Source organism: Hyla sarda, chromosome 6, assembly GCF_029499605.1.
Source record: "Hyla sarda isolate aHylSar1 chromosome 6, aHylSar1.hap1, whole genome shotgun sequence".
NCBI classification, from domain to species: Eukaryota; Metazoa; Chordata; class Amphibia; order Anura; family Hylidae; genus Hyla; species Hyla sarda.
In genome coordinates, this window is record NC_079194.1 from 59347831 (window position 1) to 59373597 (window position 25767).

General features: G+C 46.2%; 1 protein-coding gene across 1 annotated transcript in view; it reads left to right on the forward strand.

The window, feature by feature from the left end:
* The first annotated feature begins 12363 nt into the window (after positions 1 to 12363).
* POLR3H (RNA polymerase III subunit H) overlaps positions 12364 to 25767 on the forward strand; it is a 30509-nt gene continuing 17105 nt past the window's right edge. Inside the window, exons 1-3 of the mRNA XM_056523850.1 lie at positions 12364 to 12459; positions 17665 to 17793; positions 20755 to 20851. Coding sequence (XP_056379825.1) covers positions 17683 to 17793; positions 20755 to 20851 — 208 coding nt within the window. The 5' untranslated portion in view covers positions 12364 to 12459; positions 17665 to 17682. The remainder of the gene's footprint in view (positions 12460 to 17664; positions 17794 to 20754; positions 20852 to 25767) is intronic.

Genomic DNA, 25767 nt, shown 5'->3' on the forward strand with positions numbered 1-25767 from the left:
TTTTTATTAAATTCAGCAGTTGCAGTTAGTTACTAACTACAACTCCCAGCATGCCCTGATACAGCCTGTGGCTCGGCAGCTGCCCCAAATGAAAACTACAACTCCCAGCATGTTGGACTATATAATAGTATATAGTATAGGTCAGTGTTTCCCAACCAGGGGTGCCTCCAGCTGTTGCAAAACTACAACTTCCAGCATGTTGAACTATATAGTAGTGTTTAGTATTGGTCAGTGTTTCCCAAGCAGGGGCACCTCCAGCTGTTGCAAAACTACAACTCCCAGCATGTTTGACTGTATAGTAGTATATAGTATAGGTCAGTGTTTCCCAACCAGGGGTGCCTCCAGCTGTTGCAAAACTACCACTCCAAGCATGTTGAACTATATAGTAGTGTTTAGTATTGGTCAGTGTTTCCCAACCAGGGGTGCCTCCAGCTGTTGCAAAACTACAACTCCCAGCATGTTGGACTATATAGTAGTGTATAGTTTAGGTCAGTGTTTCCCAACAAGGGGTGCCTCCAGCTGTTGCAAAACTACAACTCCCAGCATGTTGGACTATATAGTAGTGTATAGTTTAGGTCAGTGTTTCCCAACCAGGGGTGCCTCCAGCTGTTGTCAAAACTACAACTCCCAGCATGTTGGACTATATAGTAGTATATAGTATAGGTCATTGTTTCCCAACCAGGGGTGCCTCCAGCTGTTGGAAAACCACAACTTCCAGCATGTTGGACTATATAGTAGTATATAGTATAAGTCAGTGTTTCCCAACCAGGGGTGCCTCCAGCTGTTGTCAAAACTACAACTCCCAGCATGCCCGGACAGCCAACGGCTGTCCGGGCATTCTGGGAGTTGTGGTTTTGCAACAGCTGGAGGCACTCTGATTGGGAAACACTGGTATAGTATATGGTGCAACATTCCGAGATTCTGTGCCAGTGAAATACCAACCAGGTGGCAGCGCTAGACTCAACCCTGTGCTTGGGTTCCAAATGTATTGTTGCTTTTTTGAGCATTATTATGAACATTCTTTTTCTAGGGAGTGTTTCTTTTTGTCAAATTTGAAGGGTGTTTATGCATATCAGCTTGTTGCTTGCAATTTGTAAGTGTTTTCAAAAGGCACAAAAATGCCAAAAGTGTCAAATCATGCAAAATAAATACCACGCAGTTTTATGGCAATAAGGGTGTTTTCATACTGTGTTATGGGGATACTCCGGAAGTAAGCTTTTTTTTTTTTACAGAAACATGCCCAGGCTGATGGACTTAAAAAAACAAACATGCATATAGGTCCCTATGCTCCCCTGCTGCCTCAGTATTGTTGCTCCTCTTCCGGGTGCTAGATGTTGATTAGTCACAGTGCCACTCAGTGCAGCGGTGTCCTGCCTTAGCAAGGGATAGGCTGAGCGGCACTGTGACCAATCACTTTGCGCAATGGAGGCAGGGATGCTGGGTATGCCGGGCCCTGGCTTTATTGCGCAAAACCGGCAATTAACATATCAGCAATTTCGGATAATAACAAGTGTCTATCTCCCGAACCGGACTGCAGATCTGGGAAAGTAATACCTTATTATAATCCAGTTAAAGATATAAAATTGTAAGCATTATTAGGGGCTTTAAAGGGGTACTCCAGAGAGAAAAAAAATGTTAAATTAACTGGTGCCAGGTGCCAAAAAGTTAAACAGATTTGTAAATGACTTAATCTTATTGGCCCTCATTTACTATTCTAAACCCGACTTCTTTTGTCGGGTTTTTTTGTCGCATCTTTGTCTGCGCCATGTCGCAGACATCGTGCGCCAGTCTGCGACACTATGCAACATTTTTTCCCGACGGACCCGATGTGGATTCTCCCAAACCCGAAAAAGGGGCGTAACCCGACATTTCTGAGCTTTCCCACCTATTTATTAAGGTTTCCAACCCGAATTTGTTGAATTGTTGTGGATTTTTTCCCGACAGCTCAGAGGAGTTGGAAACCAAAACCTACAAAACCCACGTGCGACAAACAGGATGCAACATAATAATAAATACCAGGGGAAAAAAGCAGTCGGGTAAGAAAGCAAGATAGACTTACAACCCGATTTTCTTAGTAAATGAGGGCCATTATGTAAAAATCGCAATCCTTCCAGTACTTATCAGCTGCTCCAGAGGACGTTGTATAGTTCTTTCCAGTCTGACCACAGTGCTCTCTGCTGACACCTCTGTTCATGTCAGGAACTGTCCATAACAAACCTCTCCTGCTCTGGACAGTTCCTGACATAGACAGAGGTGTCAGCAGAGAGCCCTGTGGTCAGACAGAAAAGAACTATACAACTTTTTCTGGAGCATATAGCAGCTGATAAGTACTGCAAGGGTTATGATTTTTGAATAGAAGTAATTTACAAATCTGTAATATTATGTATATTTTTGGCACCAGTTTTTCCATCTGGAGTACCCCTTTAAAGGGAAACTATAAGCAGGGTATCCCATACTAAGCTGACAGTCCTCATTATGCTACCTTTCTTATGTCCCTCCATTGTACCATTTCTGTGATATCCTAATTATTATTTGGTTATTTGGTGCTCTGAAGGAATTAAACCCGTCAAAGAGCCCCTGTAACAATATCTACCCTGCAGTGACATCCGTAAAATGAGTGCGGAAATCCTGCACTTGCACAGTCACTTCTCCAGCGCTGCTGGTGCAGCAGACATAGATTGTAGTAAAAAATCGACACTACCTTGGAGCCTCATATGTGCCTCTCACTAAATCTGTCATGGATGAGAGGAACTTTACTTAAAGGGAACCAATCATCAGATTTTACCCTATATAATGCTTGGCAAAGCTTTATATAGGGTAAAATTGTTGTCCCCACCATCCCCGGGGGACGCTCCTGCCCCCAGGGATGGTGAAGATATGAAGTTATAAACTAGTCACCGCCGCCTTAAGTAGTCAACTGGGCGGGGAGCTCTTCTCCCCTACTCCCGTTCTTCGGCTGGCAGCGACGACCCCCCCCCCCGATTGATTGACGGGCCGCGTCATTGTTCCGCTCACTAAACAGACGGAGCAGAGTGATGACGCTGCCCATCAATCAAGCGGAGGGGGCGTCGCTGCCGGCCGAAGAACAGGAGTAGGTGAGAAGAGCTCCCCACCCAGGTGATTATTTACGGCCGCGGTGGTGACTAGTTTATAACTTCATATCTTCACCATCCCTGGGGGCAGGAGCATCCCCCGGGAATGGTGAAAATAAAGATTTTACCCTATATAACGCTTTGCCAAGCGTTATATAGGGTATAATCTGATGATTGGTTCCCTTTAAGACTGGCAGAATAATAATAATAATATGTTAGTACCTAATCCTGACCATGTAATTTTTATGCCTCTATCACCTATATTTATTATAAAAATCCCTCTTTTCATTAGCTCACGGTGTTAGAAATCCTCTCAGGCGAAAGGGGTGTGTCCCTTCCTGTGGTGGTGGGAAGTGATTGGTGTATGGTGGAAGGGGACGTGTCCCTCCTTTGTGGTGGTGGGAGGTGATTGGTGTGTGGTGGAAGGGCGCGTGTGTCCCTTGTGGTGGGGTGAGGTGATTGGTGTGTGGTGGAAGGGCGCGTGTGTCCCTCGTGGTGGGGTGAGATGATTGGTGTGTGTGCTTATGCAACCTTGTCCATGAATCATCTCTTGTCCATGATTCATGGACAGGCCTGATGCGGCTGCAGGACTGGTTAGTATTCCAGTAGGTATGAGGACCCCTAGTGGTGGAACTTTCAGGGTCTGTTTTCTTTATTAAATATACAAAAAAAAAAATATGTAAACAACCATATTACAAAAGGTCTTTAATTTTCATCATTAAAGACTTTGGAATTTTTTGGGATCTGACAGTGCCCATTTAAAGTAGTAGTCAGCTGGAAAACTATTTATTTCATATCAACTGGTGCCAAAAAAAAGTTAAACAGATTTGTAAATTACTTCTATTAAAAAATTGTAATCCTTCCAGTACTTATCAGCTGCTGTATGCCCCACAGGAAGTTGCGTAGTTCTTTTCTGTCTGACCACAGTGCTCTCTCCAGACACCTCTGTCCATGTCGGGAACTGTCCAGAGTAGGAGCAAATCCCCATTGCAAACCTCTCCTGCTCTGGACAGTTCCTGACATTGACAGAGGTGTCAGCAGAGAGCACTGTGATCAGACTGGAAAGAACAACCAACTTCATATGAAACTTCATATGAAAAACTACAAGCAGCAGAAAAATAGTCATGGCTCCCAGGAACATGGGATGTCGATGGAAGAATTTTTGGGGGAAACAACTGAGGAGGATCTAGGACAGTGTTTTGAAAACTGTGCATTTTAAGCTGTTGCAAAACTACAACTCCCAGCATTCCTGGACAGCCGAAGGCTGTCCAGGCATGCTGGTGTTGTAGTTTTGCAACAGCTGGAGACACACTGTTTGGAAAACACTGTTCCATGATAACAAAAGGAGTGAGACACATTTTGGATATGTTGCGGTACTGTCACTGTTTTACCACAATCTTTCAAAATGGCAGCAACATATCGTCACGTCACCACTGGAGCTGGGTTCATGTGCAGCAGTAGTTTATCGTGCGGCAAAACTGTATGTTTTACCACAATTTAACAAAGTAGATTTCACAAGTAAAGAAACACGTTAAAAAAAAAAAAACATTTAAAAAGCACACACAAAAAAAAACAGTAGAACAAATGTGGCTGTAAGCTGCGCAGCACTAGGTATGTGTGACCGCGGCCTAAGGTGAACCTTACTCTTTTGTTATTTTAGACTGCAAAACATTTTGAGAGGTTGGACAACCACTTTATTACTGGGTTAACAGGCCGGTGAGAAAGGGGACGTCTGTTTCCTTGGTGATGTACGCTGAGCAGAAAGGATGGTGATCTGCACAGTGCGCCATTACATTCCGCATCACACTATGTGCAAAAACACAAGCACTGCACATGACATACACAGCTCTGCAGCATACACATCAGCTCCATCACACAGCCCTGCACCATATGCATCAACTCCCACATGCACACAGCTCTGCACCGTGCACAGTCCACACAATGTAGATCTGTGTGTAACCTGCATGATGCAGAGCTGTGGAAGTTTATCACCTGCATGATGCAGAGCTGTTTGTGTATAAAACCAGCGTGAAGCAGAGCTGTGTATGTGTATAACCTGTATGATGCAGAGCTGTGTACGTGTATAACCTGTATGATGCAGAGCTGTGTACGTGTATAACCTGTATGATGCAGAGCTGTGTACGTGTATAACCTGTATGATGCAGAGCTGTGTACGTGTATAACCTGTATGATGCAGAGCTGTGTACGTGTATAACCTGTATGATGCAGAACTGTGTACGTGTATAACCTGTATGATGCAGAGCTGTGTACGTGTATAACCTGTATGATGCAGAACTGTGTACGTGTATAACCTGTATGATGCAGAGCTGTGTACGTGTATAACCTGTATGATGCACAGGCCCGTCGCTACAGGACAGGCAAACCAAGCAATTGCTTGGTGCTCAGAGCTTGCCCTGCAGTGGCGGATCTCCCATCACTATTAAGGACATCTCTGTGTCCTGTCAACTCTCTGCGGCCCCGCATTAAAGTGGTTCTCCGGTGCTTACACATCTTATCCCCTATCCTTTGGATAGGGGAAAAGATGTGTAAGCACCGGAGAACCCCTTTAAGTTTAAAAAAGCAGGGGCCGCCAGGAGATGACGTCACTGACGTCCGGTGCGTGTGCCCATAGCAACGGAGGAACGGAACATGGAGGTGGAAGACGCGCGTTGGCCAGCATGGTAAGTGACCAGCAGCACGTCAGCTTTGGTGCTCAGACCACCGCTCCTCCAGTCCCGGGACCTACTTCTATGGCTGGACTGGAGGAGCGGTGGTCGGAGCACTGAAGTGGGGCAGTACACAAGCATATAGCCTCCAGCCATACACTGTATATGGTAGAAGGCTGTATGTCTGTGGGGGAACTATACTGCACCTGATGTGGGGGGAACTGTACTGCACTTGATGAGGGGGGAACTGTACTGCACTTGATGTGGGGGGAACTGTACTGCACTTGATGAGGGGGGAACTGTACTGCACCTGATGTGGGGGGAACTGTACTGCACCCGATGTGGGGGGGAACTGTACTGCACCCGATGTGGGGGGGGGGGCGGGAACTGTACTGCACCCGATGTGGGGGGTAACTGTACTGCACCCGATGTGGGGGAGAACTGTACTGCACCCGATGTGGGGGGGAACTGTACTGCACCCGATGTGGGGGGGAACTGTACTGCACCCGATGTGGGGGGAACTGTAATGCACCTGATGTGGGGGGAACTGTACTGCACCTCATGTGGGGGCCTCGTATTGAAGTTTGCTCACATCATGCTCCCAGAATTCAATGTGGGGGGAACTGTACTGCACTTGATGTGGGGGGAACTGTACTACACCTGATGTGGGGGGAACTGTACTACACCTGATGTGGGGGGAACTGTACTGCACCCGATGTGGGGGGGAACTGTACTGCACCCGATGTGGGGGGGAACTGTACTGCACCCGATGTAGGGGGGGAACTGTACTGCACCAGATGTGGGGGGAACTGTAATGCACCTGATGTGGGGGGAACTGTACTGCACCTCATGTGGGGGCCTCGTATTGACGTTTGCTCACATCATGCTCCCAGAATTCAATGTGGGGGGAACTGTACTGCACTTGATGTGGGGGGAACTGTACTGCATCTGATGTGGGGGGAACTGTACTGCACCCGATGTGGGGGGAACTGTACTGCACCCGATGTGGGGGGAACTGTACTGCACCCGATGTGGGGGGAACTGTACTGCACCCGATGTGAGGGGGAACTGTACTGCACCCGATATGGGGGGAACTGTAATGCACCTGATGTGGGGGGAACTGTACTGCACCTGATGTGGGGGCCTTGTATTGACGTTCGCTCACATCATGCTCCCAGAATTCAAGGGCCGGCGTTACTACGTCCTGACGCCGGCCCTAGAGCATAACGTGTGTGAACATCAAGGAGGGGTGGGGGCCTCCAAGTCTATTTTGCTTGGGGCCCCCAAATTCTTCAAATGGCCCTGATGATACAGTGCTGAATATGTGTAACACTAGAGAGATGCAGAGCTGTATATGTGTATAACCAAAATGATGCTGAGCTGTATAAGTGTATCACCTGCATGATGCAGAGCTGTGTGTGCAACCAACATGGTGTGTAGCTCGGTATGCAACCTATATGATGCAGAGCTGTTTGTGTAACCTACAAAATGCATGGCTGTGCATGTGTATCATCTGCATGATGCAGAGCTGTGTAAGTGTATAACCAGCATGATGCAGAGCTGTATATGTGCATAACCTGCTTTATGAGCTATATGTGTATAACCAGCATGATGCAGAGCTGTGTGTGTAACCTACATGATGCAGAGATGTGTGTGTAACCTGGATGATGCAGAGCTGTGTGTAACCTACATGATGCAGAACTGTGTGTAACCTACATGATGCAGAGCTGTGTGTGTAACCTACATTATGCAGAGATGTGTGTGTAACCTACATGATGCAGAGCTGTGTGTGTGACCTACATGATACAGAGCTGTGTGTGTGTAACCTACATGATGCAGAGATGTGTGTGTAACCTACATGATGCAGAGCTGTGTGTGTGACCTACATGATACAGAGCTGTGTGTGTGTAACCTACATGATGCAGAGATGTGTGTGTAACCTACATGATGCAAAGATGTGTGTGTAACCTACATGATGCAGAGATGTGTGTAACCTACATGATGCAGAGATGTGTGTAACCTACATGATGCAGAGCTGTGTGTAACCTACATGATGCAGAGCTGTGTGTGTAACCTACATGATGCAGAGCTGTGTGTGTGTAGCCTACATGATGCAGAGCTGTGTGTGTGTTACCTACATGATACAGAGATGTGTGTGTAACCTACATGAGGCAGAGCTGTGTGTGTAACCTACATGATGCAGAGCTGTGTGTGTAACCTACATGATGCAGAGCTGTGTGTGTAACCTACATGATGCAGAGATGTGTGTGTAACCTACATGATGCAGAGCTGTGTGTGTAAACTACATGATGCAGAGCTGTGTGTAACCTACATGATGCAGAGATGTGTGTGTAACTGACATGATGCAGAGCTGTGTGTGTAAACTACATGATGCAGAGCTGTGTGTAACCTACATGATGCAGAGCTGTGTGTGTAAACTACATGATGCAGAGATGTGTGTGTAACCTACATGATGCAGAGCTGTGTGTGTAACATACATGATGCAGAGCTGTGTGTGTAACCTACATGATGCAGAGCTGTGTGTGTAACCTACATGATGCAGAGCTGTGTGTAACCTACATGATGCAGAGCTGTGTGTGTAACCTACATGATGCAGGGCTGTGTGTGTAACCTACATGATGCAGAGCTGTGTGTGTAACCTACATGATGCAGAGATGTGTGTGTAACCTACATGATGCAGAGATGTGTGTGTAACTGACATGATGCAGAGCTGTGTGTGTAAACTACATGATGCAGAGCTGTGTGTAACCTACATGATGCAGAGATGTGTGTGTAACCTACATGATGCAGAGCTGTGTGTGTAAACTACATGATGCAGAGATGTGTGTGTAACCTACATGATGCAGAGCTGTGTGTGTAACCTACATGATGCAGAGCTGTGTGTAACCTACATGATGCAGAGCTGTGTGTGTAACCTACATGATGCAGAGCTGTGTGTAACCTACATGATGCAGAGCTGTGTGTGTAACCTACATGATGCAGAGCTGTGTGTGTAACCTACATGATGCAGAGCTGTGTGTGTAACCTACATGATGCAGAGATGTGTGTGTAACCTACATGATGCAGAGATGTGTGTGTGTAACCTACATGATGCAGAGCTGTGTGTGTAACCTACATGATGCAGAGCTGTGTGTGTAACCTACATGATGCAGAGCTGTGTGTGTAACCTACATGATGCAGAGCTGTGTGTGTAACCTACATGATGCAGAGATGTGTGTGTAACCTACATGATGCAGAGCTGTGTGTGTAGCCTACATGATGCAGAGCTGTGTGTGTGTAACCTACATGATGCAGAGATGTGTGTGTAACCTACATGATGCAGAACTGTGTGTGTGTAACCTACACGATGCAGAGCTGTGTGTGTAGCCTACATGATGCAGAGCTGTGTGTGTAACCTACATGATGCAGAGCTGTGTGTAACCTACATGATGCAGAGCTGTGTGTGTAACCTACATGATGCAGAGCTGTGTGTGTAACCTACATGATGCAGAGCTGTGTGTGTGACCTACATGATGCAGAGCTGTGTGTGTAACCTACATGATGCAGAGATGTGTGTGTAACCTACATGATGCAGAGATGTGTGTGTAACCTACATGATGCAGAACTGTGTGTGTGTAACCTACATGATGCAGAGCTGTGTGTGTAACCTACATGATGCAGAGCTGTGTGTGTGTAACCTACATGATGCAGAGCTGTGTGTGTAACCTACATGATGCAGAGCTGTGTGTGTAACCTACATGATGCAGAGATGTGTGTGTAACCTACATGATGCAGAGCTGTGTGTGTGACCTACATGATGCAGAGCTGTGTGTGTAACCTACATGATGCAGAGCTGTGTGTGTGTAACCTACATTATGCAGAGATGTGTGTGTAACCTATATGATGCAGAGCTGTGTGTGTGACCTACATGATGCAGAGCTGTGTGTGTAACCTACATGATGCAGAGATGTGTGAGTAACCTACATGATGCAGAGATGTGTGTGTAACCTACATGATGCAGAGCTGTGTGTGTAACCTACATGATGCAGAGCTGTGTGTGTAACCTACATGATGCAGAGATGTGTGAGTAACCTACATGATGCAGAGCTGTGTGTGTAAACTACATGATGCAGAGCTGTGTGTGTAACCTGCATAATACAGAGCTGGGAGTGTGTAACCTGCATAAAGCAGAGCTGTGTATAACCAGCATGAAGCAAAGCTGTATATGTATATAACTAGCATGATGCAGAGCATTGTGTGCAACGTATAAGCTGCAGAGCCCTGTGTAACCTGAATAATAGAGAGCGGAATGTGTGTAACCCGCATAATGCAGAGCGGTGTAAGTGTATAACCAGCATGATGCAGAGCGGTGTAAGTGTATAACCAGCATAATGCAGAGCGGTGTAAGTGTATAACCAGCATAATGCAGAGCGGTGTAAGTGTATAACCAGCATAATGCAGAGCGGTGTAAGTGTATAACCAGCATAATGCAGAGCGGTGTAAGTGTATAACCAGCATAATGCAGAGCGGTGTAAGTGTATAACCAGCATAATGCAGAGCTGTGTAAGTGTATAACCAGCATAATGCAGAGCTGTGTAAGTGTATAACCAGCATAATGCAGAGCAGTGTAAGTGTATAACCAGCATAATGCAGAGCGGTGTAAGTGTATAACCAGCATAATGCAGAGCTGTGTAAGTGTATAACCAGCATAATGCAGAGCGGTGTAAGTGTATAACCAGCATAATGCAGAGCGGTGTAAGTGTATAACCAGCATAATGCAGAGCGGTGTAAGTGTATAACCAGCATAATGCAGAGCTGTGTAAGTGTATAACCAGCATAATGCAGAGCGGTGTAAGTGTATAACCAGCATAATGCAGAGCGGTGTAAGTGTATAACCAGCATAATGCAGAGCGGTGTAAGTGTATAACCAGCATAATGCAGAGCGGTGTAAGTGTATAACCAGCATAATGCAGAGCGGTGTAAGTGTATAACCAGCATAATGCAGAGCGGTGTAAGTGTATAACCAGCATAATGCAGAGCTGTGTAAGTGTATAACCAGCATAATGCAGAGCTGTGTAAGTGTATAACCAGCATAATGCAGAGCAGTGTAAGTGTATAACCAGCATAATGCAGAGCGGTGTAAGTGTATAACAAGCATAATGCAGAGCTGTGTAAGTGTATAACCAGCATAATGCAGAGCGGTGTAAGTGTATAACCAGCATAATGCAGAGCAGTGTAAGTGTATAAGTGTATAACCAGCATAATGCAGAGCGGTGTAAGTGTATAAGTGTATAACCAGCATAATGCAGAGCGGTGTAAGTGTATAACCAGCATAATGCAGAGCGGTGTAAGTGTATAACCAGCATAATGCAGAGCGGTGTAAGTGTATAACCAGCATAATGCAGAGCTGTGTAAGTGTATAACCAGCATAATGCAGAGCGGTGTAAGTGTATAACCAGCATAATGCAGAGCGGTGTAAGTCTATAACCAGCATAATGCAGAGCGGTGTAAGTGTATAACCAGCATAATGCAGAGCTGTGTAAGTGTATAACCAGCATAATGCAGAGCGGTGTAAGTGTAAGTGTATAACCAGCATAATGCAGAGCGGTGTAAGTGTATAACCAGCATAATGCAGAGCGGTGTAAGTGTATAACCAGCATAATGCAGAGCTGTGTAAGTGTATAACCAGCATAATGCAGAGCGGTGTAAGTGTATAACCAGCATAATGCAGAGCGGTGTAAGTGTATAACCAGCATAATGCAGAGCAGTGTAAGTGTATAACCAGCATAATGCAAAGCAGTGTAAGTGTATAACCAGCATAATGCAGAGCTGTGTAAGTGTATAACCAGCATAATGCAGAGCGGTGTAAGTGTATAACCAGCATAATGCAGAGCTGTGTAAGTGTATAACCAGCATAATGCAGAGCAGTGTAAGTGTATAACCAGCATAATGCAGAGCAGTGTAAGTGTATAACCAGCATAATGCAGAGCAGTGTAAGTGTATAACCAGCATAATGCAGAGCAGTGTAAGTATATAACCAGCATAATGCAGAGCTGTGTAAGTGTATAACCAGCATAATGCAGAGCTGTGTAAGTGTATAACCAGCATAATGCAGAGCAGTGTAAGTGTATAACCAGCATAATGCAGAGCAGTGTAAGTGTATAACCAGCATAATGCAGAGCTGTGTAAGTGTATAACCAGCATAATGCAGAGCGGTGTAAGTGTATAACCAGCATAATGCAGAGCGGTGTAAGTGTATAACCAGCATAATGCAGAGCGGTGTAAGTGTATAACCAGCATAATGCAGAGCAGTGTAAGTGTATAACCAGCATAATGCAGAGCAGTGTAAGTGTATAACCAGCATAATGCAGAGCTGTATGTGTGTAACCAGCATAATGCAGAGCGGTGTAAGTGTATAACCAGCATAATGCAGAGCAGTGTAAGTGTATAACCAGCATAATGCAGAGCGGTGTAAGTGTATAACCAGCATAATGCAGAGCAGTGTAAGTGTATAACCAGCATAATGCAGAGCTGTATGTGTGTAACCTGTGTGTGTACAGCAAAACACACTGCCCCCTGACTCCTCCCACTCCAGTCACTGATCACATGACCATGACATCATCACAGGTCCTTTCACTTCCTAGGACCTAGTGTCTACATGAAGCTTCTCTCACGTGTAGCTGGAGGCTGCGGTACCGCAGGTATGGAGGCGTTGTGTGCAGTCAGCTCTTGTCTGGGCTTCACTTCTTGTCAGGGTTTTTTTCCTCCATTGTCATTTTTGAGTTGCAGTTTTTTTTTGTTTTTTTTTTTGGAGAAGAGCAGAAGTTGCCCATGGCAACCAATTCATTTCCCAGTTCGCCTATGAAAGTGGAATTTGGTTGCCATGGGCAACAGAAAGCATCTCCTACAGCCTAGGCCACCAACTGTGTCGACCTTAAAGGGTTACACCAGTGTTTTCCAAAATGTGTGTCTCCAGCTGTTGCAAAACTACAACTCCCAGCATGCCTGGACAGCCAACGGCTGTCCGGGTATGCTGGGAGTTGTAGTTTTGCAACAGCTGGAGGCCCACATAGTTAGGAAACTATTGTCTTCTTCTGCGTTTTTATGGCATGTGGCGCACATCACTTTTGCGCCAATGACAGGACACCCCTGGCTAGTGCAAAAAATGGGTGATAAATTCGGTGCAGCGACAAGTCATTTGTGCGCCCCCCCCCCCCCCCCCCCCCCCCAGAGGCACAAAAGATGAAGCCAGTGCAGGTGATATGAAAATAGCGCAAAAATAGTAGATAATTTTGGCGCAATATAAAATCACTAGCTCCATCAAAAAATATATCTTCTAGCTCCTAAATTTGAGATTTAGGGTTTGTTCACACTGCGAAATGTCCGCCAGGAAAATTTTCTGACAGACCTTCCGCAAACAGCAGGTGCCGGCAGAACATGCCAGTGCCAGTGCAGCTTGGAATTGCGGCGTCTCCATAAACCGCGATGCTTTTCCGAGCAATTCCGCAGAAAGAATTAACATGTTGGAGGCCGGAATCAGAATATCTGCGGCAGATGTTTCTGCCGTGGAAATTTCACAGTGTGCACAGTGCAGCAGAATCCCTTTGAAAACAATGGGACTCTGCTGCTATGGAAATTTCCAAGCAGACTATTTCTGTCTGATTCCACAGTGTGAACATACCCTCAGGTGCCAAAGTGTTTTTTTGCTGTCAGGTTTGGAAATGTAAGAAACAGCGCCACCTTTGTCCATTGGTTGTGTGTGGTATTGCAGCTCAGCTCCTTTGCAGTGAATGTGGTTGTAATACCAGTCCAATCCGTGGGCAGGAGTGGTGCCATTTTTGACCTGCTACCTAGACATAGATTGAAAACAGTCACTCTGGCTGCCTGTCCCTGCCACTAGAGGGCGCTTACGTAACGCTAGGAGAGGTTTATGAAAATTATCAGGGGTCAGTTTTACAAGCGTAATATGGCTATGTTTTTGTGTTACGCAGGTGACAGCTGTCAAACTGGGACTTATGTCTGTTCTACAGATCCAGAAATAAAATGCCCAAGTGTAGGGCCCTTAAGACTATATGCAGATGGCAGAAATTCTGCATAGATGCGGAATTTCTGCAAAATAATTGCTGAATTTCACATGAATGCTTAGAGCACGGGGAAAAGGGATTTTAATTAATTCGCTTAAAGGGGTTCTCCGCTGCCCTGCCTTCCGGAGCTCCGTTTGCAGCGTCCGGAAGTTTATTACTCCGAACGCTGTGTGCGGGCTTCCGTGTTCGAGGTCACCCCCTCGTGACGTCACGCCCGCCCGCTCGTGACGTCACGCCCGCCCCCCTCAACGAAAGTCTATGGGAAGGGGGCGTGACAGCGGACGTACTTAATAAGTTATCCACATAAATTGTGGTGGATTTCAGCTGAGGAAAACCCTACAGATCAGAGCATGTGTAAAAAAAGCAAAGTGTAGGGAAATGGAAAATGTAGGGAAACCTTAGTAAATACCGTGGAAAATAAATTGTAGGGAATTAAATCCCACAAAGAAACCTACACAACACTCTTAGTAGTGCTTACAGCTTTTGCAAAACTACAGCTCCCAGCATGCCCACACATCCTTTGATTTGTGATTTTGCAACAGCTGGAGGCATATGGTTGGTAAAACTCTGATTTACAGCAGTGTTGCTCCTACTGTTGCAAAACTACAACTCCCAGCATGCCCACACATTATTTGACTCTGCAGGCATGCTGGGAGTTGTAGTTTTGCCACAGCTGGAAGCATATGATTGTAGTCCCCCTGTATTAGATATACACATAGACAGATTTACACACATACATATATATCCACACACATATATACATGCAGGGACACTTACTTTTTAAACAAAAAATCCTCAATTCAGTCCCCAGCTTCTTTCATCATCTGCTCACAGGCAGCAGTGTACTCCCGCCCCTTCTCACAGGCAGCAGTGTACTCCCGCCCCTTCTCACAGGCAGCAGTGTACTCCCGTCCCTTCTCACAGGCAGCAGTGTACTCCCACCCCTCCCCCTTCTCACACAGGAGACTGTGAAGTAAACACAGACAGTGAGGGAACCAATAACAGCAGCTTTAGATCTGCAGACCTGTCAATCATGAAGTGTGTCCATGACATAGGTGATGATGCATGGACACAGCAGGACTAGTATGTGCCCAAGCAGGCAGGGGGGGCAGTTGTTTGACTGGCTTATTCAGTATGAAATACTGAAAATGTTTTAGTGAAAGCAATTGCAAAACCTATTGGTTATACATGCTTTACAACATATGAAAAGTTTTTATCTCTGACAGTTTCCATTTAAATTTTGCGCAGAATCCCTGCAAAATTTACACAAAATCCGCATTTTGCTGTGAAAAACAAATTCATTCACTTTAATGGGCTTCTGCAGCGCAATTCCGTAAATTCATGCATGACTTATATTTTTGTGGAATTTTAGCTGCAGAATGTCTGCACCAAAAATTCTGCAAACATTTTTAGATGTAAGACAGCTGTTTTATGCCTTGAAACACGTCCATTGTACTTTTGCATGGTATTTGTTGTGGACGTAATATGGCTGTTTTATGTACATAGGGGGAGATTTATCAAAAGCGGTGCAGTTGCCGGTGGCATGCTGGGAGTTGTAGTTTTGCAACAGCTGGAGAGGCACTGTTTGGAAAACACTGGTGTAACCCTTGACACCATCTGTCGTACACGTGTACACTTGTTCACACTACGGAATTCACAGAAAAAATATTCTTCGCTCTTTCTGCGCCCTTTCTGGATCCACGTCCTTTCTTCTCTGTGGTGAATGAAGCAGAAATGATGCTGGTTGTTTTGGTGCTTATCTCTGTGGCGTTTAGCTGTAGAAACAAGTGTCAAAATTCCAATGACCATTGGGCTTTTTTTTGTCAGATTCTGTGAAGGATTGAATATGCTCTGTATTCTACCAGAACCCATGGAAGGAAATGGGAGTGTGCTGCAAGGCAGATTCCATGCGCAATTCCTTGTGGACAACCCTCGCGATAAAGTGTAATTGTTGTGAACTAAAACTTTTTATATAATGTAGATAATACCATTATATGTATATTTGTAATATTGTGTATATTTTTGGGTGAAAAAATTCTGTCCCTGCAGCTATTGCCTGTGTGTCTCTATGAGGAGTCCAAATATAGGAAGTGAGGGCGGGACAAGCAGGGATCTGTGCGGGCTCCTGGCTTGTCAATCAGCCTGCTGTATGAGCCAGGAGCATTTTATAGTGCCTCAGTGCGCATTGTCCTGTTTTATCTTAGTGTACAGAGCCCTGCTTGTCCTCAGTGTACAGAGCCCTGCTTGTCCTCAGTGTATAGAACCCTGCTTGTCCTCAGTGTACAGAGCCCTGCTTGTCCACCCTCATTTCCTGTATTTGGACTCATCATTCATTTCTGAGGGAGCGCCGATGATGCGTGAGTGATGGACTCTGGTTTCTTCAGAGCCCCCATAGAAATCAGTGGAGTGCATGCCGTCTATTGCATGCGCAACTCTCTGAGTGGCAGGTCCCATTCCAGAGATCGCAGGGGGACCTGGAGGGTGGTCGCGGTGCGGCGGGTCGGGGGTCGCGGTGCGGCGGTGGGGGGAGCGGTGGTGGTGATAAGACTCAGGACCCCCGGACAGGCAGGGGGAGAGAAGCGGGTGGCGGCGACGGCGGTCTATGGCACCGCAAAAGCCACTTCAGTGCATTGATTTAAAGCGCCCGCTTTAAATCAATGATCTGCATCGGTGTCGCGGGGGGATAAATAGCCGATAACTTATACAGATATTCCAGTATAAGTTATTGGCTATCGGCCCTAACCTCCACCGATTATCGGTATCGGGCCTAAAAAACTGATACTAAACATCTTATCCCATCTTAAAAAGATACCCCCACGATCTCTCCTGCAGCAGGATCGCTCTGTGGCTGATGACGGGCGGTGCAGGGGCCGTAGTATTGTGACGTCACGACTCCGCCCCCTCATGAACTTTCCCCTCCTCGCTCTGTACAGCTGAAAAACGGGGGTGCTGCAGGAGAGATCACAGGGGTCCCCAACGGCGGAATCCCCACGATATAACATCTCATCCCTATACTTTTGATAGGGGATAAGATGTTTAGCGCCGAGTACCCCTTTAATTTAAGCTGCAGTACCCCTTTAACAACAAAGGGGCCACTGTCAATAGTCACCCAACATATCCCTCTGTCACCCTATGGCCTGCCCTGGGATTTGATGGCGGGGTGACGATGGGTTGTCATGGCAGCCGAGGGCCTTATGAATCTGCCGTGTTACACGCTCTCGTTAAGCTAACAGAAAATATGTCCGCAGTTTCCTTCATAGTGTACTATTTCTTATTCCTATTTTTGCACTCCAAAGATGTTCTGTCCCAAAGTATTTTAGGAAACAGAAACGCCTCAAGGTTTCTAGTCTCTTCCTGTGTCCACGTATTTTTAATCAAAGAGAACAGATTACTGTTCTCTTTCCAACCGATGGAAAATATGGCCACTTGGCCACCATAGCCTGTTTGTGGCTGGCAGAGATTGTCAGGTGCCAAAAACAGCCGTATTGGTTTTTCTTCTGCAATGTTTGTAACTCACTGACATTAATAGGAGTTGCGCAAACAATGACCTGTTTATGTAACTTTCAGAGGTATGTGAACAGTGTAGCTCCCGGTGCTGCACCATTTGCGCACCTCCCATTAATGTCAGTTGGAGTTACGCAAATTGTGTTACACAGCTTTATGTCACTAACAGGATGTTTCACACTGCAGGTATATAGTTCTGCACCGTATTCGCCAACATCAGAAAAATGTGATGTGAATAGAAATTGAATAAATGTATTTCTGTGCCTAAATATTTTGACAGATGCCATTTTGTGTTATTTTTTTTTTCTTTATTTGCAGTACGCTTCGGCTTCCACTATGTTTGTCATAGTAGAGATGGTGGACACGGTGCGGACGACTCCATGGCAGTTTGAACGCAAATTAAATGACTCAATTGCTGAAGAACTAAACAAGAAATTGGCCAATAAGGTAAAAGATAAAAATAAAATGCTAAATAAATGGTGAAAATATCAAAATAAGAAAGCCTAATATCAGCAAGTGTCGACTTTGTGTTAAACTTGAAGCAGGTGTTACAAAGTAAACCGTAAAGGGGATAACGGGCTACTCCAGCGTTTTAACGCTGATCCTGTGCATAGGGGATATGTGTCTGATCGTGGAGGGTCCGAAGACAGCAGAGTACAGTGTTTGTGTAGCTCCGACACCCCCATAGAGATGCATGGGGAGGTCGTGTCATGCCAGGACGCCTTACAGGAGATTGGGGGTACCAGTAGTCAGACCCCCTGCCATGAGACATTTATTCCCTATTGTGTGGATACGAGAAGTGTCAAAATACTGTCACTTATCCCAATGAAAAATTCAGTATTTTGATTATCCTTAACCAAAATTGCTGCTGTTAGATACAAACAGATGACCCTCACCTGCAAATAAAATAAGGTTAAAAGTCTCTGAAAAGCCTCCTCCCTCCCCCTCTCATCCCTGATAGACAGTGAGATGGAAGCCAAGGCCTGTTTCCAAACCTCGTTCCTTTGCTGTACGTACAAATCGTGGGCAGGTGTGAGATGTAGAAAATGGGCCCAGTTTCAAGCTGGCTGTCAGTCAAGCAGGAACAGGGATGGAAGGAGGACCTGGGAGGCCTTACAGCCCTAGGCACTTAAGTGTGGGAACTAGGGATCGACCGATATCGTTTTTTTAGGGTCGATACCGATAATCGGTGGAGGTTAGGGCCGATAGCCGATAACTTATACCGATATTCCGGTATAAGTTATCGGCTGTTTATCCCCCTGCGACACCGCTGCAGATCATTGATTTAAAGCGGGCGCTTTAAATCAATGCACTGCAGTGGCTTTTACAGTGCCATAGACCGCACGCCGCCACCCGCTACTCTCCCCCTGCCGGTCCGGGGGTCCTCCTGAGTCCTATCACCGCCTCCGCCCCCCCCCCCCCACCGCCGCACTGCTGCACGCCCCCTACCGCCGCGCCGCACCCCCCACCGCACCGCCCTGGCCCCATTGCCTCCCCCATCCCCGATTTTATAATTACCTGTTCCCGGGGTCCACTCTACATCTGGCTCCGGTGGCGTCCTCCTGAGCTGTCACTGTGCGCACTGACGGTGACGTCGCGTCACTCGTCATTGCGCACAGCGTAACGCAGGGCGCAGTAGGAGCCAGAAGCGTGGGCCCCGGGAACAGGTAATTATAAAACCGGGGATGGGGGGAGGCAATGGGGCCGGGCCGGTGCGGTGGGGGGGTGCGACGCTGGTCGGGGGGGCGGTCGCGGTGGGGCGATCGCAGTGGGGGCGGGGCATTATCGGCTTATCGGCAAGGTCATTGCCGATACCGATAATGCCCAAAATCGTGATTATCGGCCGATAATATTGGCCAAACCGATAATCGGTCGATCCCTAGTGGGAACGCCTCTTTGACACTTGGCACCAGAGTTTAAAAGCATTTTTCTACATTAGGGAGGCACAGACAGATATATGAAAGATACCATGTGTCTTCTGGTCCTAACAGCGATCCAACAGTATCAGCAGCTTTGAACATGAATTGCAGCTGAAAATTTTCCTTTAAGGGTCTATGCACATGTACAGTATTCTGCGCAGATTTGATGCGCAGGATTTGAAGCTGTGTTCAGTCATTCAGTTTACATTGAAATCTGAAGCAGAAAATCATGTGCATCAAATCTGCGCAGGATACTGTACGTGTGAATAGACCATAAAAGGGGTTATCCAGGAATAGAAAAACAGAGACATTTCTCCCAAAAAGAGCACTACACCAGTCTTTAAGTTATTTGTGGTATTACAACTTGGTTCCATTCACTTTTTCAGTTTAACTGAACTGCAATATCGCACACAACACAAGGACAGGTGTGGTGCTGTTTTTGGTAGAAATCAACTGTTTATCTTTGCTTGTAAATGAAACAATATTTTCATCAAAGTATAATCCAGTTTTGATTTTCCGTTCGCACTGTCGAATTTTATACTAGACCCTAGGCCTCCACACTGTGGACCTTCAGCTGTTGGAAAATTACAACCAATATGTCTGGGCAGCCATTGGCTCGAGGCATCTCAAGGTCCACAGTTTGGAAACCACTGTCCTAAATAGCCCCATAGGTGGACATTCATCTTTGGGTCGTCTCAAAACACATAACAAAATCTTGTAGTGTAATAATGAATTTCGGTGGCTGGATTAACCAGGGCTATCCAATATTATGGTGGCAGTGTTAACCAATATTAGAAAAATATCAGATTTCTTCAAAAACAGCACCCCCTTCTCCTCAGGTTGTGTGTGGTATTGCAGCTCAATTCCATTGAAATAAATGGAGCTAAGTTGTAATACCACACACAACCTGAGGACGTGGGTGGTGCGGTCAACCCTTTTTTTTTTTTTTTTTTATTCCTGGATAATCCCTTTAAAGGAGATAAGAGATTAGATCACGGGGGGTCCAACCGCTGTCCCCCGCGATCTCCTGTACGGGGCCCCGGCAGCTCGCTGAACAGAGGGCGTGTTGTCCACCGCACGAAACGGCAGCTGACACGCCCCCTCAATACAACTCTATGGCAGAGCCGCAACGTGGCAATCTCCGGCTCTGCCATAGCGCTGTATTAAGGAGGCATGTTGGCCGCCACTTCATGCGGTGGTCGACACCCGCTGACTGGCCGGGGAGCCGGGGCCCTGTACGGGAGATCACGGGGGGTCCAAGAGGTCGCGATCTGAAACGTATCCTCTATCTTTAGGATAGGGGATTAGTTTTTCAATCCTGGATATCTCCTTTAATTTCCTCAGATTTTTCCTGTGTTAGCATGTTCAGCAGTTTTTTTTTATAGATATATTATTTTTTTTGTTTATAAACGTTCAGTGGTAAATTCTCATGCAGGAAGTGTGATCCTAGCAGAATCGTTTGTATTGATTACTTTCTTTCTTTGACCAGGTTGTGTATAATGTTGGCCTGTGCATTTGTCTGTATGACATCACTAAGCTGGAGGACTCCTACATTTTCCCTGGTGATGGAGCTTCTCACACCAAAGGTGAGTCCTGGATGATATAGGCGCCTTCTGTCCTTTCCAAGTGTTTGGATGTAGCACTGTGCTGTTATTCTGTAACATTAATACACTGCTCAAAAAAATAAAGGGAACTACTCACGCGCTGGTACAAGACCACTGAGCTCCTTCACCATTGGGGCCTGTCGCCCATTTCTAAATGCTGGAGATGTGGCACCGAACGTGGCTCCTTCTCACACATATGGTTGTTCTGCCCGAACATACTACCATTTTGGAGTGATATAGAGAGGCTTACTACTGATATCTTAGGCCGCACGGTTACTCTTACCCCGTCCTTAGTCCTTCTGGGCCTCCCTGACAAGGAGAACTCTCTGCATAAGCGATCCCTCCTCGCACACCTTATCTCAGCGGCCAAATGCCTGATTCCCCTTCACTGGAGGCAATCAGCCCCGCCTACTGCCACACACAGGTTACTTAAAGTTGCAAACATATGTCGGATGGAGGAAATCTCTAGCTGGAGTACACGCTCATACGACATTTATTACCCTAGCTTTATTTGAACACTGTACAGTCCTTCCATGTACTTTCCTGTGATTCAGAAGGGGGGGAAGGAAATGGTTCAGAGGGTGATGAAGGGGAAGGGGGGAAATGGCTCAGGGGAGGATGAAGAGGGAATGAAATGGGGGGCGTGGCCTGGTGCTTGGTATGAGCGGTCGCTTTATGTGAATGCTCCCGCTCTGAGCCTGCTAATTCCTCATCCTGGCTACACATCCTGGCTTACTGTACTACCAGAAATAGGGCCAAAGCACGGAAGATGGCCCTAAACTCGATCCAGCCCGAAAATCTTATAAATCTGCTGCGGAGAAGATTAGAGAGTTTGCGCGGGCCAACAAACAAAATGAACCAGAGGAGCTTACCCTCCAAGAAGTGAGTGAACTTCTCCTTTCTGCCATCCAAGCTTCTAATACCTCTCTCACGGGCAAACTGGAGGAACTTTAAGTCGATGTGGGACTGCTTCATGACCTTCAGACCCTGAGGGACCGGATCTCCACAGTTGAGGACAGGGTAGGCCCCGTACCTGAATCCCTGGCAGCCCTTAGGTCGCAGATGGAACTGGCTAAGCAAAAGAACGATGACCTCGAAAACTGGCTACGCTGGAATAACCTGCGGGTGATAGGTCTATCGGAGCGGGATGATGGCCAGAATCCTAGTGCCTTTATGGAACGGTGGCTTGGAGATCTCTTTCCTGATTCTCTCAACCACCTTTTGCAGTGGAAAGGGCCCACGGTGTCCCTGCTTGGCCTCCTATTTCTGGGGCCCCGCCGAGACCATTCATTTCCTGGCTCTTGAATGTGCTGTTGCGCAAAAGATTCCTGACCTTACCTTTGACAATGTTCGGGTGTCCATCTTCCCCGATTTCTCATCAGATTTTCCTAGATGGAGGGCCACCTTTGCTGCAGTGAAGGGCCGTCTTCGTGCCAAGGGAATCCTGTAATTCATGGCCTATCGCGCACACCGTAGATGGTGACCGGGCCCTGTTCTTCTCATCGCCACAGGAGACGGACGAGTGGCTGACTTGTCTCTGGAGGGGTGACTGACCCCCCAGCACGGTATCTTCCCTCGTTCAGTGACTCTACATCGGCTGCTTAATGCCTCCGCTACCCTGAACCAGAGTGTTGACTCCAGTGTGCTGTGGACCTAGTGATCGTGAGTGGGGCCCCCTCTTACTTTTTGTTACTTTTTCTGCATATTTTATTTTTGTTTTTGCCCCGTTGGAAACCCTCCGCTCCTGATTGCTGAGCCCATACCCACTTCTCCTAGTTCGCATGGACGGATCTGCCCCTTCCCCCTCCTCCATTACCCTTCCTGTGTATATGCTGGATCTGATTCTCCAGTCCTCCTTTCTTCCTTTTCCTCTCGCCTCGATTTTCTTCTCCTTCTAGGTTCCCCTAAGAAGATGGTTCCTGTGTTTAATCAAATACGTGCCTCTAACCCACATATTATATCTCACCCCTGTTAAGAAACACCTGGTTTCTCGCCCCTGGGTACAATGGTCTCTGCAATCCTTCCACACCTCCTTTTCCCGGGGAGTGTCTGTTCCAGTGCACAGATCTTAGATGGTATCCCACAGCAACCCGTAAAGATCCACATGGTAGATACAGTGATCCCTCAACTTACAATGGCCTCAACATACAATAGTTTCAACATACAATGGTCTTTTCTGGACCAATGTAACTAGAAACCAAACTCAACATACAATGCTATGGACAGTCCTGATCTGTGAAACGTGTCAATGGCTGGAAAAATCGACCAATCATAATGGGCATTTCACTGGTAAAACCCCTGTATTCCTGAAGTGCATGCACTGAATTCCTGTCTGGTAGTGCCCCCTACAGTACAGGGAGGTATTACATGTTCTGTACTTTTTACCTGTGCCGGGGTTAGCTTCTCCTTTGGACACAAGGTGAGGGCGGCTCCATTTTACTTTTTTAGGACACTGTGTACTGTACAGGACCCTGAAGAAGCTCCTGTCCTCTACATAGACAGTGATTTACAGCTTCCAGCAGATCTTTCTTACTTTTATATGTGGGACTTGCTTTATCTGTATTAGTTATCTACTTGTTTTTCTTTAATTCTCACTTTTTCCTGTGATTTGCCAATTACCAGGTTTCCATAGAGTTATGGTTTCAACATACAATAGTTTCAACGTACAATGGTTGTCCTGGAACCAATTAATATTGTAACTTGAGGGACTACTGTATATCTTTATACATCATGTCCCCTATGTTTTACTATTCTTATATGTGCCACCCCCAGCCACATTATACATATAGCAATTGTATTTGCTACTGACTACCCCAATGCTAAAACTATTTGTCTTGGTGATTTTAATCTACTTATAGACCCCGTAGAGACCTCTCCCCTCTATTACTGTCTGTATCTCTAGGCCCTGCCCCTGGCCCCTCCAGATGGAAAATACACCCTTTTTGGCTAGACCTTATTGGATCTTCTGATCGTATTCTTGATCAGATACAGGTGTTTTTACATGCTAATGTTGATGATACCCACCCTCCTCTTGTGTGGGAAACTCTGAAAGCCTATCTGAAAGGATGTCTCCGCTCTTCCATTTCTTCTATTAAAAGAGATAGTCCTAGAAAGGAAGTTGAGCTGTTCAGTTGAGGTGTTCAGAACTGTATGTGGCACATCCATCTGAGGCCAATAAGGTGGCCTGGCTCACGGCAGGTCACCATTATATGATTCATTTAAATGAAAAGATGAATAGAAAGTTGTTGTTTTTTTTTTACCAAGAAACACTACTTTGAACATGGTAACCAATCTAGTATACTTTTAGCTCATTTAGTTTGCCAAAACTCTGCTACAACGGTGATTCTGAATTTTTGGGCCTCGGATGGATCCACAATTATTGACAATGCCGATAGTGCCCTCCAGTTTTCTTCCTTTTATGTTGACTTATATAGTTATAAAGTGCAATATGATCCCATTCAGTTACATGCCTACAAATAGAATTCCCCAAATTATCTGAGGTGCATCGTAAATTCTTGGACGCCCCAAGCTTCCTTTTGGAGCTGCAGCAGGCTGTTAAGGATATGGCCACGGGAAAAGCGGGTGGTGGAGCGTGAAAAGCGATAGAGGTTTATCTTAGATACTCCTGGTACTGAATGATATGTATACAGCTGCTTTTCGTATAGGCTCCCCCTCCCCCCTATATGATGCCACCATAGGGGTCATCTTGAAGTCAGACAGAGACCCCATGGAATGCTGGTCCTATCGACCCATATCCCTTTTGGACCTTGACTATAAAATTCTCACTAAAGTATTAGCCAATAGGTTAAATCTAGTAATTCTTACTATCATCCATCCCAACCAATCAGGCTTCATGCCCGGCAAATCTACCTCAGATAACATCAGGCGGGTACTGTGCTGAGGGGAGACTTGGCCTTTGACTCCATCGAGTGGGGGTACTTACAGGTGGTATTGTGTAGATTTGGTTTACGGACCAGTGTTTCGGAAATGGATTTCTATCCTTTACAAGTCTCCCATGGCTCAGGTTTTGGTTAATGGTGTCTGCTCCCTTCCCTTTTCCCTGGCAGAGGTGTCCGCTGTCGCCGCTTTTGTTTGCGGTGGCGGTGGAGCCCATGTCGCTTCTCATCCGACAGGAAACTGTTTATGTGGGTATGAATATTTGGGGGTGGGGACGAACGTATTGGCCTGTATGCCGATGACCTGGTTCTATTCATGTCCCGGCCAAAGACCTAGACCGGTTTGATGGACCAGTTCGGGGTTTTCTCCGGCCTGTGCATTAACTGGACGAAATCTGCATTCATACCTCTGCTGGAGGGAGCGTGGCCTTCGGTAGTATGTGGCCTGCCAGTTGTCCAGTCCTTTAAATACCTCGGTATTTACAGTAATAGGGACCCCTCCATGGATTTCCAATCTAATATACTCCCCTTACTCCCCTATATTTGAGCCAAATTTAAAATCTGGAGCTCCCTTCCCTTTGCTGTGGCAGGTCACATCAACTTAATTAAATTAATTATTCTCCCTAAATGCCTTTACAGTCTAGAACATGCTGCTTGCCCTGTACCTAAATGGCCAAAATTTACCAAAATCCTTTACCAGCTGAAAGGCGCTGGCGGCATCATATCCCTGAGATGTCTGCTGAACAGTGGGAGGAGGTTCAGGCATCTCGCACCATGGTTTCTCCAGCGGTCAACAATAAGTTGATCCAATTATATATTATCCATTATAGCTACATTACCCCGGTTAGATTGTTATCAATGGGTCGTTCAGACTCGGCGGCATGCCCTTGTTGTCATGCACCTAGAGCGGACTTCTGGCACCTTATGTGGGACTGCGCTTATATTATGCAGTTCTGGACAGAAGTCTTACAGCTCTTAGCCACTTTTGTACAACCTGCACCC